Source organism: Aspergillus thermomutatus (assembly GCF_002237265.1).
Source record: "Aspergillus thermomutatus strain HMR AF 39 chromosome Unknown NODE_279, whole genome shotgun sequence".
In the NCBI taxonomy this organism is placed as follows: domain Eukaryota; kingdom Fungi; phylum Ascomycota; class Eurotiomycetes; order Eurotiales; family Aspergillaceae; genus Aspergillus; species Aspergillus thermomutatus.
The window spans coordinates 1-19747 of record NW_020798329.1 but is presented as its reverse complement, the minus strand read 5'-3'; the positions used below and the strand labels follow the sequence as shown (position 1 = coordinate 19747).

The following is a 19747-nucleotide window of genomic DNA, read 5'->3' as shown; positions in this document are numbered from 1 at the left end:
AGTCCTCACCTGAGAATGTTCTCATGATGCAAGGTGTTCAGCCAGGTCCCCGTACCTGAAATAAACAACATTCCTAAGAGCTTACTAGATTTCAATCCTCTGCTCGATACCAAAGACACAAACCAACATGAGTGGTTTAGTCGGCCTTCTATTCACCAGACTGACTTTACCATCCCCCTCGGTTATCCAGGGGAAGACTATCCTCATCACCGGTGCGAACACCGGCCTCGGTCGGGAAGCTGCCAGACATGCGCTCGCCCTGGGCGCCGGTACAGTCATTTTGGGCGTTCGGACCCTGAGCAAGGGTGAAGAGGCCAAAGCCAACATCGAAGCAAGCACCGGCTGCACCGACAAGGGAAAGGTCCTTGTATGGCCGATCGATCTCGAATCATTTGCTAGCGTCCAAGCCTTCGCAGCTCGAGTTCGCAAACACGTTGTCATAGAGGGCGGCCGACTGGACATGGCTATCATGAATGCAGGAATTGCGTCGGTCGAGTACGCTGTTACCCGTGATGGGTGGGAGAGAGGAATCCAGGTCAATGTTTTATCGACCGCGCTCCTCAGTCTGGAGCTTTTGCCGCTACTGCTGCGAACAAAAGAGCGAGATCCATCAGCACAACCGCATCTGACCGTTCTTACGAGCGATATCCACAAGGCAATCAAATTTCCCGAGCGGAATGAGAAGCACATTCTTTCCATCTTGAATGACCAGGCGCAGTGGAAGACATCCCAGGCTGCAGGCGGAGCTACCGAGCGCTACGGTGTCACTAAGCTCATGGATCTCTTCATTACCATCGAAATAGCTCGACTTGTGCCTCGTGATGAGTCCGGAAACCCCCTTGTGATTGTCAATGCCGTGACGCCGGGATTCTGCAAATCGGATCTCCTGACTAGGGAGAAGGCGCCGTGGATCCTGAAGCTGATCCAAGCTTTGATTGCTAGGACGGTGGAAGAGGGCAGCAAAACATTGCTGCATGCAGCAACCCAGGGAGTGGAGACTCATGGGAAGTGGTTGGAGAATCAGGTTATCGCAGAGTAAGTCATCCCTTGTGTTCAAGAACTGATAGTTCGCGCCGCTGATATGTGTTTTAGCCCTGGCAATATTGTCACCAGCCCCGAGGCGGCGGTTGTGAGGGAGAAGGTGTGGGCAGAGATTACTGCAGTCTTGCATAATGTTGATCCTGAGGTTCGAACTGAGTACTAAACACTTAAGGTGGTGAACCCCATTGTATTGTCTACTATCTCAATTCAAACCAGCATTTTTCGTCTTATTAACTACAGACCTTTTTCTAAATCTTCAAAGAATTCGAGTAGACAATAATATGGTAATGGCAGCCTCTCAGGCATGGTTTCTATCTACCTATTTAGATTCAAGGCACTAGTCAAGATTATAGTGTTCCCAGTGGCTTAACAACCTTGCCAGTCAGACAGTCTCATCCATAAGAGCTTTCCAGTTTGTCTCCTGAGGTGACCATCCAATAGACCGTAGACGAGCAGCTCTACTGCGACAGCTTGTCCCCCATAAAAAGCCGGCGTAGGGACGGATCTCAGTTGCCTGAGGGACAGTCAACTCATCGATGGCGTCGGTGTCCAGTTTACCAAGCTGCTGGAGCTTCGTCGCCACAGCCTGGGCCTGCCCTCTGAAGCTCACTTCTCCAGTTCGGACAAAGTAATACCCGTCCTGTCCATACTCTATCTCTGAAGAGCCACTGATAACCCTGTCCAGTGGATTACTCTGGCTCCTGAGTTTACAAGAGTTTGTCGAAGGTTGGCACTATATATATATATCCACACACTACCTTTGTACTAACCTCTGATAGAGATGAACAGAGATAATTATTCCCTTATATCTCACCAACCACTAGATATTTTGAATCGATATTTCATATTTAGATAGACTAGATACTAGGCTATCTAGTAATATTAATATTTCTAGAGAAATCCTTAAAATTAGTGATTACTAAGCAAAATAGTGTGGGTTGGTTAAACTAAACTAATAAAACTGCAAAAACCGTAACTAATGGTTTTAACCAAACCCTGAGAGGTCCTATAGTAGGGAAACCGCAACCACTGCGGTTCCCTAGGCTAGGCACCGAACCCGCACCACCGCGGGTTCGGTGAGGGTCGGATTTGATTTTAGCGGATCGGTTATGCAATTCTAGTAGGTTCTAACTAATTAGATACTAGTAGATAGCCTAACTAAGCCTCTATATAGTAAAAAATACTAAAAATTTATTAAGATACTAGGTTTAAAGGACCTAGATACCCTTAATATATAACTAAATTAGGAAGGTAGTAGTTATAAACTAAAGATAGTACCTATTAGTAGGTATAGCTAATTCTTACTAATTCTTAGCTAGGGAGGTATATTAAAGCACTATATCTTTAGTACTAGATTATATATTTTATACTCACCTATATTACTATTTATAATTAAGTCTAGTTTAACTAGAATATATATAACTTCTAGTCTTATTACTCCCTATATAGAAAAATATATATATTCATGGACATAGCATAAATATATCCTAGTTTAACCTCTATATACTTAGATTACCAGCATAATCATATTATAATAGTACCTGCAATCTGACAAATAGGTGTTAAAGTCATGGTGAGCTTCCGCCGACACCCACGGACCTTTTTTCGACACCCGCCGAGCTGTGTCCCTGAAATGAGCGAGATTCTCATGCAACCGAGGGATCCACTTTACTCCGCCAGCCCAGATCGCCTAATCAGGGCCTCTAGCCGACCCTTCCACCTATCCAGGGTCGGTTATAGGTTAGCAGATATTAGTCGGCTTTACAGGTTAGCGGCTGCCAAGATATTCGTTCAAATTAATCACAAGAAGACGCTGTAACCCACCAATCGAGCAGCCTGCCAAGCCAGACGGAATGTAACGCTGGGGGCCTGAAGCAATGCCTCAATGCCTAGACCTTAGGGGCGAGCTTGTCCGTACGCCTGATAGTACGCCTGACAGTAAAACTAGCAGCGAGATTAACCCAACGCAGGATACATACACGCTATGGATCAGGGCTTGCCGGAATCGAGTCAGTACCACCGCAGTGGTATGGCCCCGTGACAGCTCCTCAGCCTTCAAGCGCAAAGGATGCTGGATTCTACCTTGACTACGATGGAGATGCTACAGATTTGATTGGCTGCAATCCCAACATGATAACGAGATAGATATTAAAATTCAATACTGCTAGACTGAAAGGTGTCCAAGTGATGTACTCCTTGGTCTAGGGAGTACATATCATAGTTATAGTGGTATGTACTTTAAGAATAGATTAAACAGTCATGCAAACCGGTGACAAGCTAAAACAGGGCCCTACCATTGGTCATCCCGTATAGATTGATCTGTGCCTTGCATTTCGGAGACTTGTCTCGGCGCATCTGGGCTATAGATAGCCTACTTTACTGGATTAAGGAGATTAGTGCTAAAGGATCAGGATGAGCTACGGGATTTAGCAAACTCTCTACTCGAGTAGATATCTCGCATAAAGGAGCGGTGCCCGCCACCCTGCCTGGAGCTCTCAAAAGGCATCAGGTTTGAGTGTCAGTCCAGTTCTCCAGATAGCCATGGCTCGGGGGTTCAATTACCTTGCGCTCGTGCTGTGTGGCATTTGGGTGTGGGCAGCCACTGTTGCCTCCAATCCCACCCCAAATGCGGTTAGCGAACTGCCTTCGACATCACACGGCTCATATCTAACCCCGACTCTCCATACTCGGGATGACAAGCCCGATTTGAGAATATTATGCCTTGGTGCCTCTATTACATGGGGCATTGGCTCGTCGACTGGGAATGGGTATGATCCTGATGTCCTCCTCCGATTGGTGCCTGTCAACCATACAAAGAAAAATAAAAGACAATTCTGACATCCACAGTTACCGGAAACCCCTGCGAGATAAACTTCGGTTTGAAGGATACAATGTCGATATGGTTGGGACCAAGCATAACGGAAACATGGCGGACAATGTACGTGCTCAGGACATGAGCTACTGCTATCGGCGGGAGCGGAACACTAACATGTTGCCAGGACGTGGAAGCCCATCCGGGAGATGTCATCGACCAGGTGCACACTGCCGCCAGAGGCTCATACAGATACAACCCCAATGTGGTCTTGATCAACGCAGGCACCAACGACTGTCTCCAGAACCGTGATATCGCCAATGCCGGCGAGCGGATGAGAGTACTCATTGAGGACCTCTTCCAGTCGATCAACGGCGTGACCGTCATCCTGTCCACTCTCATCCCCTGCGCAGACCACACCGGAGAGGCGAACCGCCCGGCCGTCAACGCCCAGTACCGCACACTGGTCAATGCCTTACGGGGCGAGGGGAGGAGTATCATGCTCGCTGATATGGATCCTCCTGCCCCTAACGAGGGAAGCGGGTGGCTGGACCTCAGCACGGACTACTACGACGACATACATCCGAACGACATCGGCTACCCGAAAATGGCTGCGGTCTGGTATCAGGCTATTTCCACCGCTTTCGAAGATACCTTGCTCAAGAAACCCGGTGGTTCTTATGTGGTGACGCCCGGCAATACGGGTCTTCAGTGCGATAAACAGTACGGGGATGGAGTCTACGCCGGCGGTCTCACGCAAAGGGGCAGCGGCGAAGACGACGGGATCTACCGCCATGACAGCGACCCCATGGGGGTGGTACTGACGGTGGAAAGCGACTACGACCGGAACCAATGGTTCTTCGCGCGTCTCTTTGCCAGGGAGCGTGATGACTTTGTGGGTTGGTATGAAAGAGACGATGGGTCCCAGTGGTACGGAGTATGGCGCAACACGGGTGATGGCGCCAATCTTTTCACCAAGATTGCGGACATGAGTGTCTCCATTGCCTGTATTCCCCGAGGAGTGAATTTCATTGACATCAATGCTGACGGACTGGATGACTTTGTCTGCATTGGCCCGGAGGGTGATGCTTACGCGAGTATCAACCAAGGGGACGGCGATATCGGCAGCGGAAAGCCGCCTTCATTTAAAGATATTGGTCAAATCAAAGACGCCGTTAATGGCTACCCGCAGGCCCAAGTCCGACTGGGAGATGTTGATGGGGATGGCCGTGCGGATTACTGTGTTTTTAACGCGGCTGGTGATATGACCTGCTGGCGCAATGGCTGGATAGAGGACAAGCCCGCGTACTGGCAGGGACTCGGTCAACGGTTTTCAGGCAAGGATATGGGAAACCTAACCGGTGTGCGGTTGGAAGACATTAACGGCGATGTAAGTCAACACGACTTGGCCATTTTCTCCAAGCCCTGCGGTGCCTCAGAACCCCAACCACTCAGATACCAGCCATGACATGGAACTAACCTCTTGCTAGGGCCGAGACGACTGGGTGTGGATAGGCGACACTGGCGAAGCCTACATGTACAGCAATTCAAGGAGCTGCCAGCAGGGAACTGACGGCAACGGTCTGAATATAGCTTGGCGGCAGGGCTTTTGGCAGGGCACCAATTCCGGTCCAACTTACAATGGGATGGGCGTCGACAACGTGCGGGAACGAATCCATTTCGCCAGGATCTACGGTGAGCCCGAAGACTTCGGCCTCCTTGGCCGTCAAGATTATGTCTATCTTGAACATAGCAAAGAGGATGACAACAGTCGCCACAAGTTTGCCATGCACGTCTGGAAGAACACAGGGTCGGGATCCACGAAGCTCAAGGCTGATGGGAACAAATACTGCAACATGAAAGGTCATACAAACGGCATGGATGACTATGTCTGGACGCACTCCAAAGGACGCATGACTCTCTACCCCAACCGGGGAATGGATACGGTGGTTGATGGCGGTCCGTCCTTCTGGGATGCATCTGAAGTGATTTTCGACCCTTCAACATTCGGCCGGATGCTAGACCGCCGTGACTTACATCTTGCTGACTGGGATGGTGACGGAGCCTGCGACATCATATGGGTTGATCCGGACAATCAGAATCGAGTTCAATTGTGGAGGAACACATACAAAGAGACCGGGACCTGGAACTGGGACTATAACGCAAACCCAGCACCCGATCTCTACTGTCCCGAGAAACGGGGCATCGGCATCTTTGATCTCCCTGTCCAGTTTGCGGATGTCTCGGGGAATGGCAAGGCAGACTACCTGTGCATTGAGAAAGATGGCCGAACTTGGGGTTGGCTCCACAATGATGCCAATGGGTGGGATTATATTGACCAGTTCAAATACTCCGAACAGAAGGACCGTGCGAATCTGCGGTGGGCAGACGTCAATGGCGACGGAAAAGCCGATCTTATCTTTATAGACAAATTCTCCGGTGATGGTTCTGTCTGGTATAACAATGGCCCCAAAGACGTCAAAGGCAGCCGCTATGAGTGGGTTCCTCAGGGAAAGCTCTATCAAGGCAACAGAGCCGGGAGCTGTATGTACTATCCCGATTTCCAGGGCGATAACCGAGCCGACATGCATGCCATCAAAGGCACATTCACCAATGAGGCCGAGACCTGGTTCAACACTTGCGGCGGAGGTGACAATATCGGCGATGACAGCCAGCAGATTCTCGACCCTAAGCTGCCGGCGCAGCCGGGAAGCACCGGGTCATCCAACCCCGCGTGGATGAACGAAGATTGCGCTGATGACAAGTTCAAGGAGGGCAAACACGCTGGAATTCTCTGGGATGGGTCGTTGGCGAGCGACGCCTGGAACGACGCGGTGGCCAGCTGGGTTGACTATAGAGACCACCCCATACCCGATGACGAGGACCGCATCAGCTTTTCCCAGTTTGTGAGTACTCCAGGACCGCACTCTACATCGATGCAGACACTCACATCATACCCTCTTAGGTTTCATCACGGTTTTTTGGTGGTCCGGACGGCATGCATTGTGAGATTTATGCCGAGGGAAACGGCTGCGGGGAGGATTCAGAACTTCAATGCGCCGCAGACGGGATCAAAACCCCGGCAGGAAAGTACATTCTCAATTCGTTTAAGAGACTTGACGCGGTCAGTTACATCCACCAGAGCTCAGGGCGTGGCGTTGCGGCTGACGCGGGAGTTTACCCTAGGTCCTCTGGAACTTGCACGACGCATTGCAAGGCGCATTTGGAGTGATTGAGACCCAGATGGATACCTTCGCAGACACGTTCGCTCCACTGCCAGATGAAGGCATTACTTTAGGAACCATTTTGTACAATCTCCTCGGCATGGGATATGGATCTTTGTCCTCACGGATGTGGGAAAAGGGTAAGCTACTAATCTAGAAGTTGGCCCATGCCACACAGCTAACAGCACCTGTTCAGTCATGGAAAAGATTGAGGACCAGCAAGCGAACGAAGTCTTCTCAAGTGCGCAAGAGTACGCTGATGACATGGCCGACTCCGCTTTTGAAAGCATAAAGGACCTTGTCGACGAGTACGCGTATCCCTCTCAACACAGATTTGTTTGGCGTTCATAAAGAGCTAACACATTTCATCGGATATAGTAATCCAGCGGACTATGTCGTCAGCGAGGAACTCAAGGAGCAGGTCGTGGATGTGATCAAAGCTTGGGATAATGCCACGACCAAGATTCAGTCCAGCCTGTTCTCCGGAACCGATGAAGGAATACAGCGATTGGGGAAAATGATCTCCGGGGGGACGTTTCTTCTTCCTAACTATACCCAGTTAATGAACATAACCGACCTCCAGCCCTCAATAGAAAGATCGCTCTATGCTATGCTCATCCCACAGGCCTGGCGTCTCGCACTCGGCGATATAAACCCTTTGTCAGTCTGCGCAGTTATGAAACCAACTCAAGATTCCCCTCACTAACCGTCCGTCTAGTGTCATTGACTCGACGATGAATTGCGCGGATGCCCTGGACCAGGAGTCAAAAGACACGAATCCGGAAGGGTTTGGCTCTCGTGCTCTGGCAAACTACGCCAGATCGCGGGTGTGCCTTAATGATCGAATGTACTATCTTGTGACTGCTACGAAACCCTCGGACAACTGTATCGACAGCCCCCACGAAGGCCTGGGTCATTACTGCAACCCGTTTCCTGCACCTCCAGGCCTCGAACATCTTGATGGTAAAGCCTGGGGTCAGATCACGATCGGAGACATAGTTTCTGGGTACGCTTCCCTTCTTGTCTGTGGTTCGCGCATGCATTCTTGGACCAATCCTACTGACACTAGGCAGTGCCGTCAATACCTACAACGCCAACGGAAAGAATGTTAACGAGACTCAGGGCATATGGGACAGCAGCGACTACAGCGACACCTTTGCTAGTATTGGCCAGTCGGATGTCAGCGCCCCTGGATACGTCGATATCCCCATGTGCCGCTTTTGGGAAGCCCGTGAGAACTATTGGACTTATAGAGGGTCGTCAAGCCACGATTATGTCCCTTACTATTTTCCCTGCAACGATAAGATCGATTACGACAAGGACTATGAAAGTTCGTACTAGGTAGACAGAGCTGGATGACTCTGGCCCAGTGATTTTATCCGTCGCAAGCTTACTGCACGGGTAGTTCTGCAGTTTATAGTCAACACTTGACACCATTTCAATTGTTGTGTTTTGTTATTTATTATTGTGATAGTCTAGTCAGAATTTAACATGGAGAGAACAAAAACAGATGCACACTTCTCTTCCAACCATATATTAAGGGGGTCGACGCGCACAGTTGGTCGGTTTGTATGGTTCCTTAGAGAAAACGATAAAGTGTGTATTAAATAAGGAGTGATCTTAATTATGGCATGCAAGACATTACTACACACAATGTAAATGATACATTCGAGCCGCTGTTTGTCCACTCTCAGGTTCTCCCACAACTATGGAGACTCGCCGTGTGCTATAAAGTCTCGTATCGCGTCCAGATCCCCCACGACATGATGTCCAGCAGCGTCATGGACAGCCTGGTATGTGCGCGCCTGTTCCTGGCGAAACTCCTCCCGCAAGTCCAGTGCATCGGCCATGGACATGGGCCACGACTCAGTCTGATCAATAATCAGCAGCACAAGTTCTGCTGGGAGTCGCGCATCCAACCCAGCAGCCTTCCGCGCCGCCTCGGCCCACCAGTCATGCTGCTGCGGAGGTACATTGCGGGTTGAGCAGATGCGGTAGTGAGGGTCCACGAGCCACAGCTTGATTAACGTCCGGTGGCCAGCGCGCCGGGGATCTTGTAAGGTGAAGCTATCGGCCTTGGATCGTAGGGTGTTTGGCCAGCTGAGCAGTCGGCCTCTCCGGGCAGGCACGGATCCCAGAGTGTGCACCGCAGGCAGAAGCGGATCTTCAAGGTAGTCCCAATCTGGCAAATCCAAAATCGATGACATGACATGACTGTTTGAATGGTCGTACTCGTGTGAGTGGATCTTGTCCTCATGCTGAAAAGTGAACTGAGCTTCGGTCACATTCTCCTCGTCGACACAGTACACCGTGTTGGCGGCAACGTGCTCGTTGAGCAGTCCTTCGACGCGGAACATCGACTCTCCTGCGTACGTGGGGTTGTCGGGCGTGAGGTCGATCCGCGATACCTGGACGACCACCTGCAGGCCGTCTTCCTGGAACTGTTCTGCCAAGTTGATCGAGGCGGACCCGTGGTGTTCGGGGTCTGGGAATCGCCCTCGGGCCTGTGGTATGATCGCCCGACCGGTGTACTTCCCGGCTTTCCACTGTTCTTATGAGAAGGATTGGCCCGGCTCGGGATGGTCAAAGGTCCAAAGACGACCATGTTTCCGGAGGGCTGCTCGACGGACCACTTTCGCGTCCGTTGGATTGTCAGGCGTCATGACGGCCAACCAGTCCTCTGGCTCGTCCGGCCTGCGCGGGTATGCTTGCTTCCAGACTGGTGGTTCTGGCAGAGCCAAATACGGTCGTACCAGATCGCAGACTTCCTGCCACTGCTCCTCGGTATGTGCTACTTTATAGTGGCGGTACATTGTGTTGGGCGTCTTCACCCTGTCGAACCATGGCGGGTACTCCCCATTGTGGGTTTCAAAGCCATAGGTGAGGATGCGCGGCGGAGTCCGACCATGCGTCCCCTTGAACAGTACGTCGTTCCAGGTCGGAATGGCCTGAGCAATGAGCTTTTCCAGCAATGCGTACAGGTCCCGGTGATGCTGGGGATGCAGGTTGTTGATATAGGAGGTGATGCAGACGTCCTTTGTGCCATCGGAGGAGAACTTCACTTCGCAAGGAAGCCGCTGGAAATGGTTTGACCAGCAGCTCTCAACCGCACCGCTACGTCTGGACCAGTTCGGGTGTCCGGTCCGCGGGTTGATACGCAGCCGTCGGCGCATTTGATCAACGGGATGTGCAGGGACCGGGGCCTCCTGGCAAGAGATCGTTACAGGAACATGGCCTCCGCTGACTAAGAGCCAAGTCTGTCCGTAGACAAGGGGATACAAAAAGGGATCGACCAAATGAAGATAATCCGGTGACTCGGGTGATGGTTTAGCACGCGACGTCTGGCCAGGGGCGAGCCGTGCAATCAATCGCTGGAAACTCGACGCCAGTGTAACATCTTCTGCCACGCAGACGGCCGATGAAGTATTCAGCAACAGCATTCGGCCACTCGTGCGCCATGCCATCGCTTTGTCCCTTAGTTCAGCGATGCACCAGTCCCAGGCGGCTGGACTGATCAGGAATCCTTCAGTTTTCTGCGCATTCTCATGCCACTGCGCCAGCCGCGACTCATCCGGCTGCAGCACCGCTTCGTCCCATCTGGCTTCCTCAGTGACGGCTTCCATCACTCGCAGCATGGCGACCTCTCGGGCGGTCAGACGCGGCGTGTGCCGAAATTCTACGAAGCCATGGGCGAACCGGTCTTCTCGCGGTAGCTGATAGTCCAGGGGAATACCGTTGAATCCTGGCACTTGCAGTGGGCCCTGACCGGTGTTGCTGAACTGCATTGTGACTTGGTGGTTCTCACCCCTGATGCACTGGAACAGGAGTGATGAGGAGAAATTCACCCTCTATTATAGATGCGTTGTAAGAATGAGGGCCGATGGCCTAAGATTGCAGCGAGATCCAATGATAGACAACTCCCGGACGTTTGCACGAGTTAGGCAGGTGGTATGTCTTAGCACATAGAACTAACTAACTACGGACTAGTTAGCTAGAGACCGAGGATGATAGAACCATAATGAAGAAATGCCCCTATCCAAAGGCTAAGACTAGACTAGTCAATACTTGATTGCTTTTGTTCTTAATTTGCATGAGGTTAGGCGGAGGGTCAGCCTTTAGCGGAGATATATTTCTCGCCTCCATTACCTAGCCACTGGACAAGGGATAAGCAAGTGTGATTCAGCAAGTGTGTATGTAGAGATACTGGATTACCGAGTCATTAAGTTCAACATTCTACTATAGAAACACAACTGAAAATTTAGAAAGATTTGTCACCTCACATCATTTACAGCCCACTCTCAGCCACGGCTTGCATTACAGTATCGACAACAATCGCCCCAACAGCCTCAGAAAACGGCGGAGCCATCATCAAAAAGTGATCTGCAAGCGTTAGTATCAGCCATGACCTGTTCAATAGATGTGAGACTAACCTCCATCAACAGTATGCACCTCGATATGATCCCCCAGAAGCGTCTCCCACCCGTTGGTCCCAAACTGCAGTCTCCTCCCATAGAACCACGAATTAAAATACCGTTCAAAATCCTGCAGGTCCATCTCCTCCAAACGCTTCCCGATATCCAGCCCGGGACGACCCATGGCAGCTATGGGCGCATCATCCCTGTTATCGAGACCGAGACGTGCCCAGACCACGGCGATGTGCGCTGGTTGCCCGTCGACGGGGAACGCCGGCGCGTCGTACCGCGACAGTGCGCGGCAGGTCGCTAGGAGATGCGTCCTCTCCTTGACGGTCAAATCCTCCGGCAGATCGCGGGCGCGGTTGATCCCCTCGAAGGTGCCGAGTTTATCGACAAAGTCCTCTGTGACGATGGCGGTGGGGATGAGCGAGGGGGCGCGCATGTCGAGGATGATCAGCGCGGCAATGGTCTCCCCCTGCGTTGTGAGGCGGTGCGCGACCTCGTACGCGTACATGGAGCCTGCGGACCAGCCGCCGATGAGGTATGGGCCTTGCGGTTGGATGCGCCGGATGGTGCGGAGGAAGATGGTGGCCATTTCGGGGATGGAGAGGTCGAAGGCCTCTGGGCTGTTGAGGAAGGGGGACTCGAGTGCGTAGATGCGTCGGCCTGAGGGGAGGGGCTTGAGGTGGATGTATGACTCGACTGTGCCAGAGCCGTCGGTGGTGAAGAACAACGGGGCTGCGCGGGAGCGGGACTGGCCTTGGATCAGGACCGCGCGGGACACGGCGGTGTCTATCTTCTGCTGTCGTGATGCGTTGGCTGTCGTGTGCGTGTTTGCAGCTGCAGTGGTAGGCGACTGGCTCAGTGGCTGCTCTTTTGGCGCTGGTGTCTGCGTTTCTAGTGGCCCGTCCAGGGCCTCCTGGGCTGCTGCTACTGTTCGGTGATCGGTAAAGAAGGCGGCCGCTCGATTTGGGTCTCGTGCTGAAACGCGGCCGTAATTTCAATGCTGAGCATCGAGTCCATACCAATGGACTCAAAGGTGGTCGAGGGCGTGAGGTCGCGATCTTCGAGGCCGAGCTCATGGGCTACCAATGCAAAGAGCTGCTGGCTTGCCGTCTTGCTCTTGTGATTTTCGGGCAGATTGGATCGCTCCATCGGAACAGTTTGTTCATGAACACGATCAGATAAATCCGCCACCGGTTGCGAACTGCCCAGTTCCTTCTCCACGGCGGCCGGGGTGGGGAAATTAGTGAAGAACGCCGCCGGCAGTTCAACCCCTGTGGCCTTGTGGAAATCAGCCAGGATGGCGATGCTCATCTGCGAGTCGACGCCCATCTCCGCGAATGTTGCCGCCGTGCCTGTTGAGCCCTTCAATTCAGCAACGCTGATGCCGCTTCGTGCCGCCACCACTTCGAGGAGCTCCGCCGCGAGATTAACGGCGTCCGAGACGCTGCTTTGAGACGACGACGGTGACAGTGATGAGGCGGGAGTGGATATCCCTGAAGAGCTACTGGAGTCGGCTGCTCGTCTCAACGGTGCTTGCGAGTCCTCCTTTGCACTGTCGATAGGTCGCGGTTTGAATTGCTGCGCGCGAGTAGACCCCGTCAGCAACGCAAAAAAGTCCCGATCGAGCTTTTTGAAGCAGATATCGGTGCAGAGCGCCACCAGCCGGTCTTCACGATCAATGACATACACATCGCACAGGCTGGTTCCGGCTTTGGCATCCTGCTGTCGAATGGTGGCGTACGCCGTGTACGGCTTGTTTGAGGAGAGATCGCCAAGGATGCGCAGGGAGCCGATGTGATTCGCAATGTGGACGTCGTTCTTCGGCTTTTTCACGTCCGCGTTGAGTAGGAAGCCAGCGACATGAATCATGGCGTCAACGGCGACGGGGTTGCAGGCGAAGTCGCCCAACTCCTTGGCGGTCGTTGGTGAGAGGATGATGGACGCGTCGCGGAAATCCCCTGCCACGGTGGCCTCCTCCACCGCGTGGTAGGGCGCCGAGTAATCGACGATCTCGGAGAAGATCTCGTAGAATAGCCGGCGGTCCATTGCGTGGACTTCTCTAGGCCGGACTGCGTCGTGCAGACTCTGCACGCGCGCCTTGACCAAGGGCTGCATCCGGGACCAGGACTGCATGTGTAGGGTGTCCGACTGAGAGAGCCGAACCACGCAGGACCCGTGCTCGACCACCGAGGATCCCTCCTTGCGGGACAAGAAGCGGATGGTGACGACTTCAGTGGACTGGTCAAGAACCGCCTCCACCTCAACGCGCGGTACCTGTGTATCTGACTCGCGGAGGACCAAAGGGGTTTGCATGCGCAGGTCAGCCAGTTCGTAGGTGGTAGATGACGGGCTTGGAACAGCAATGTTGCGTCTCTCTCTTTCGAGATATGACGCGGCTGCGTACGCCATGTCAATAAAGATGCTAGCCGGACAAATGGCCACACCGTCCACGACGTGCCCGCCAATGGCTCAAGTCCACGGCAAATGTCCCAAGCAGCCGCGTTTCTTCCTGGCGCAGTTGCACGACCGAATGCAAGGATGTCGAGTCAAGTCGTGGATTCACCCGGACGGCAACGTCGGGCACATCCAGCGATTTCTTGCTCTTATACAAGAGCCAAAAGCTCTTCATGTCGAACGCATACGTCGGCAGTCCATGCAGCAAGCGTAGATTGTCGAGATGATCCTTATGGAATTCCGCCCAGTCAACAGGAAGCTGTGCCCGATAGGCAGCGGCTAGGCACTCCGAAACAGACTCCCAGTCGTCGCGCCCGCGGCGCAGACTAGGGTACGCGGTCACGCTCACCCGCTCAAGGCAGGCTGCCATGAGACCAACACATGTTGGATGGGGCCCGATCTCAACGACAAAGAAGTGCTCTTGAATGAGCCCTGCTCCTTCGCAGGCGCGCACAGCATCCAGAAATGCGACTGGCTCCCGGGTGTGCCGACGCATGTACTGCGCGTTGAAGACGCCCTCCTCGCCCGGCTGCACGCCCCTGCCGAGCAGTGTCGATGCCACAGCGACTGTGGGCGGACGGAAGGATACTCTGGCTGCGCTGGTCTCGAGATCATCCAGCACAGGGTCCATGTAGCGGGTATGGAATGCGTGGGGGACGCGCAGACGAGTCGCGGCCACCTTCCCATTGCCGTCGTCCGACTTGAGGTAATTCTCGAAAGCTTCGATGGCGGGGATGGGACCACCGACGACGGTGCTGGATGGACCGTTGACACAGCAGACTTCGCATCCGGCTGTTGCTGCGGAATCCCGCAACCGCCATTGGACGGTGCTGACTGGAAGACCGACGGCAAGCATGCCCGACTCGGCCGGGGGGCACCGCGAGAAGATGAGCGTAGCACGCTCGTGAGCCAGGGCCAGCGCGTCAGCCACGGAAAGAACGCCGGCGACGCAGAGCGCTGCATACTCGCCCAGACTATGCCCGATCAGCAGCGTCGGACGCAGCCCGAGCGACTGCCAGTACTGAGCGAGGGCGATCTCGAGCGCGACGGTCGCCACCTGCATATCGCGCTCATTGGGCACAGCATCTGGGCTGGATAATCCGCGGATTGCGTCGAGGAACTGGCAGTCCAGACCTTGAGCCCTGCAGAGGGTCTGGTAGGAGTCGAGCAGGGCCCGGAGCGTGGGCGAGGTGCGGTACAACGTACCACCCATACCTACGTACTGGCTGCCTTGCCCTGTGAAGGCAAAGACCACCGAAGATGCTGGCACTGGTTGTGGCAACTTACTATCCGCTACACCCGAAGGACCTTCCAGCTGACGGAGAAGCTCCGCTGTGGACGTCGCCACGTACGCATCTCTGTGAACATGATGCATGCGCCGAGCAGTGGTTGTATAGGCCAGATCGGATAGTCGAGTGTCTGGATGCTGTGTGAGGTACTGGTGTAGGCGACTCTTATTTGCCTCGAGTGCTGTTGCTGTGCGACCCGACGTGACCACGACGTGAAATTGTCGATCGTCTACCCCTGGTGGCGCCGGCAGGGCGTAGGGTGGCGGGTTGTGGATAATCATGCTCACGTTACCCCCGGCAGCATCAAAATTATTGACGAAAACATAGCGAGGCGTCGTTCCATTGCGGGGCCATGCTTGGCCGCTGGCGAGCTGGATCTCACTCCCTAGGAGGGGAACCAGGTGCGGGTTCAGCGTAAAAGGCTGGTCCGGCTGCGGGGGGATGGAGTTCCGTTGGAGGATCAGAATGGCCTTTATCAGCGATATTACGCCCGCCGCAGCCTCGCTGTGCCCAATAGCGGCCTTGACCGCGCCGGCGATGAGAGACTGGGCGCGATGAGGGCCCACTTGGGACGCAAAGACGCTTCGCACGGCCTGCATCTCGACACGGTCACCCGCCTGCGTTCCAGTGCCGTGCATTTCAATCACGCTCACGTCGTGCGGGTGCACTGCCGCCTGTCTGAGCACCCGACGGTAGAGGGCCGCCTGCGCTTCCTCGCCCGGGTACGTGATAGACCCAGCGCCAGCGTTGCAGTTGCGAGACGCACCGGCAATGACGGCCAGGACGTTATCCTTGTTCCGAACGGCATCGCTCAGACGCTTAAGCACAACGACGGCGACGCCCTCGCCGCGACAGTACCCGTCCGCACGATCGGAGTAGGTTTTGCAGGCACCTGTCGGCGACAGGAAGCCGCCCTGGCTCAGGCCGGCGAACCACTCGGGTGCAGTCAGCAGCGTGCCGCCGCCAACCACCGCCGCGTCGCATTCACCCGCCGTGAGGGCATCGCGTGCGAGGCAGAGGGCGGTGGCGCTCGAGGAACAACCGGTATCAATAGCGTAGAAACCACCAGCCCACTGGAAGTAACGGGACAGGCGGCCCGGCGCGAAGCCGCGGTTGACACCTGGCAGGAAATGCGTATCGATGCCCTGCTGTTCATTGATCGTCTTCCAGTCGTCCGTCGTCTGGCCGAAGTAGGTGGCGATCCGCGGTGGGGACTGCTTGTGCGCGGCAGCGCTGGCAGGCGCGTAGCCGGCCAGCTCCAATGCTTCGTATGTGGTCATGAGCAGCATGCGTTGCACCGGGTCCATCTGCAATGCTTCCCGTGGCGAGATGTTGAACAGACGGTGGTCAAAGTCGCCCGGCTTTTTGATGAAGCATCCGTGGCGTGTGAGCAGAGCGTTGTGCTTGGAGCGAGAGTGGTCATAGAAGTCGTCCACGGAGAACCGCGAGGGGGGATCTCCTGATGCGTGGTTGTTCCCGTTTCCAGGAGGCGCCAGAACCCGTCCAGCGTATCGCTCTCGGGGAAGCATCCAGACATACCAACAACGGCGATTGCGTCTGGTGGGATGCTGAGACTGCTGCCAAACGGGGTTGGGCGGGGTGTGAATTCACCAAAGGAGACCGCCTGGCCATGTTGCTGGAGGATGTCCTGTATGAACGATGCGTCCCAAGTCGAGCCAATCGTTGTCAGGACGGCCTCAGTTTTGTCCGATGCCTTGACAGTTGCGGCTATGGCACTAACTGTCTCTTCGATAAGCATGGGCGTGTGTGCTATCTCGGCCACTACTAGGCGCAAAAGCTCGGCCAGCGTGTTTGCAGGAAGCGAGCTCGTAGAAGAGTGAGCAGAGTATAGGGGCCTCTGAAGCTGGTATAAATCAAGGACCGTCGATACACCAACTATTTGGTCGACGTCGAGGGGCGGCAGATGTGATCCGTACATCGGACACCGGCAGAGCGTATCCGGACTCGTCACAACTGAAGCGAGGTCCAGCCTCTCGGCGAGTGTCTCTAAAGTCGAGGGTGGTCCGAATACGATCACGCTCCCAGGCAATACTTGGCCAACATACGCCTGGTGGAGTGGTCCTAGCGTGCTGTTGACCTTTTTCAGTTGCTGCTCGAGCTCCTGCTGGTTGGAGCCAGAGACGGCGCGGGCCCATATGCCGTTTGAGTCTTGAATAGCCCGGCCCGTCCGCTCCAGGGCGACGGCTAGACGAAAGGCGATTCCCATGCCTTGCAGGCCCAGAGCTATTATAGCGTCTGTGCTGGTCACAGTGGCGGCAATAGACGCCGCAATCAACCCAACACCAAATCCAACAGGGAGTACCGCGTCACCAGATGTACCAGATAGGATGGAAGAATTGTCCTCTGCAAGGCTATGGTATACTATGTCAGCTCGGTTTCAACTTGTTCGGGTGGAGGGACGTACATCAGCAACTGGCCGATCTGAACCGTCGTGAAAAGAAGTATTTCAGCGACAGCACTTGGATGACGTTGCTTGACGAAATGTTCTGCGAGGTCCACAAGATCCTCAAACGACCCAATTCTGGCACGCTCGGGGCCATCCAGGCTGTCGACCTGTTCACGTACCACCGCTGCAGCTGCAGAAAGAAATGTGCGGAGGTGGGCATGCGTCTTGGATCGCACATTCAAGTCATGCATTGCGCCTAGAAGGTCTGAATTCCCGTGCGGAAAAAGGAGGATATGAGTGGAAGAGGACATCTTGAAGGAGTATACTGTTGAGAAGTGAGCAATGATTGTCCAGGAGAATGGTTTGGGGTGGAAGCAGTGAAAGCCTGTCGATGTACCAACGTTATATATCCTTTGACGAGAGGAAGAAGTATCCAGGGAAGTGTCCTTCGCCCCAAGCAAGGTTCTGATCAGCGCTCGGTCAGATATTGGCATCCCCTTGCACTTGAGTCACCGGGGGTATCTTTCGATGGTCTTACTACTTTGAGGGGGCTCTGTGCCGAATCTGCCGGCGCTTGATAACCTGGAACATGGATTTGCATCCTGGACAGAAGGCCCAAGCAGAATCTCGGTCAGAAGGATGCCTTGCAGAGTCTTTTCACGGGCACGTAAAGCCACCTCACAGCCATGCTGATAGCAACGTTGGACTCTATAGGCCTTTGGCACTGTCACAAACTGTGTAGTGGCATATCAATGTCCTCAATAAATACAGATAATTGCATATATATCATGTTGATATGAGGGCTGCAACGCAGTTGACCACTGACGGCTGCTTCCTTGAGCTCGTCGAAGTAATCCATCCATACTGCTGCTGATCCGCACATAGCAGTGCCAATATCATTGTGGCATTAGGACAGGCTTACAGCTAGGTTGATGACACCAAGTACATTAGGGTGTCCTCGTATTCTGCAGGGGTTACTGAAACACGGTTCAGCGGTAAGGGCGTCGATAAGAATAATTCATGCCATTCCTTCTCCGTGCATGCTCGAAAATTGCCTCTTTAGGGTGCCAAAGCACCAGAAGTCGCAGGATATGCTGTCCTCTAGAGGAATCACCTCCGGATCATGCATCCTCGCTCGGTCTGGAGGGACGGAAATCGCCAAAGTACTTCTCGCTCTGTTATAAACCGGCATAGACCGGTGCCTATCATTGATTCTAACCATTGATTCAGACTTGATAGCCTACTGCAGGGGTGCATTTCGCAATATCACTACTAGACGGACTTTCAGCCGACTGGCTGTATCTATGGCACCGTTATCAGCGTGCGAATCCTGCAAAGTCCTCAATCAAATTAAATCGGTGTGCTCGGTTGGAAGACCTGTCTTCGGGTTAACGTGGTAGCAGATCTCCAGTGCATCCTTCCTTAGACCTGCGGGCTTACGGACACGTATGTGGTGACTACCTGGTTACGGAGTACACGAGGCCGAGATAGAGTGCGGTATATTACCGCTGTATGAACCGAGGCTGCTATGGTCTCACGTAATAGATGCAACATGCATTAGATATGGCGTGATAGGTAAGTAGAGAGCCCAATCTTCTCCCCGAATGTCAGTAGATTTTTGAACGTGACAACTTGCTCCTGCATGGCTTGATGGGTCTATTCGGATGATGTGCTGCTGGTCCATCATTTTTATAAGACCTGCAGTATGTGAGACTTGCCGAACAGTCTTAAAAGGGCGGGTCTGAAGTACATAGTTTACACTGGTGGCAGTCCCCTTCATTCACATCTACTATCCTGCTTGAACAGCCATCACTTGACTGAAAACAATGGCAGCTCCAACACCAGACATCACAGAGATTGCCTATTTCCTCAAACAAGAGCGCTACTACCGCGACACGGCGCAGTGGGCCCTGTGCCGGGCTGCTTACCACCCCGATGCATCAAAGACATATATCAACGTTGCATGGCATTCATTCACTTCACACGAGCCTTCTCACCCAGGAAGGCCATACTCTATTGAATCTTCAGAACAGGCTCTCAATCCAGGCGCCCTGCCTAGGATAAGGGACAGCTCCCCCTCCGCGCGCTGCCTGACACCC

General features: G+C 53.7%; 3 protein-coding genes across 3 annotated transcripts; 1 reads left to right on the top strand and 2 right to left on the bottom strand.

Moving 5' to 3' along the window:
* Positions 1-127: 127 nt before the first annotated feature.
* Positions 128-8418, top strand: CDV56_101893 (putative esterase; the record flags this gene model as incomplete). The annotated part of the gene is made up of 12 exons (XM_026755512.1): positions 128-1035; positions 1093-1186; positions 3577-3809; positions 3889-3979; positions 4041-5243; positions 5344-6759; positions 6819-6977; positions 7040-7217; positions 7274-7385; positions 7456-7737; positions 7796-8083; positions 8151-8418. The coding sequence occupies 12 exons, from the start codon at positions 128-130 to the stop codon at positions 8416-8418; spliced, it is 5232 nt and encodes a 1743-aa protein (XP_026610771.1).
* A 365-nt stretch (positions 8419-8783) lies between these two features.
* On the bottom strand, positions 8784-10862 carry CDV56_101554 (DUF4246 domain-containing protein; the record flags this gene model as incomplete). The annotated part of the gene is made up of 2 exons (XM_026755173.1): positions 8784-9623; positions 9708-10862. 2 exons carry the CDS (start codon positions 10860-10862, stop codon positions 8784-8786), a joined length of 1995 nt encoding a protein of 664 aa, XP_026610770.1.
* Positions 10863-11362: 500 nt separating this feature from the next.
* On the bottom strand, positions 11363-17959 carry CDV56_100464 (uncharacterized protein; the record flags this gene model as incomplete). The annotated part of the gene is made up of 6 exons (XM_026754083.1): positions 11363-11457; positions 11508-12473; positions 12518-13894; positions 13950-16700; positions 16781-17613; positions 17667-17959. The coding sequence occupies 6 exons, from the start codon at positions 17957-17959 to the stop codon at positions 11363-11365; spliced, it is 6315 nt and encodes a 2104-aa protein (XP_026610769.1).
* Between the last annotated feature and the right edge of the window lie 1788 nt (positions 17960-19747).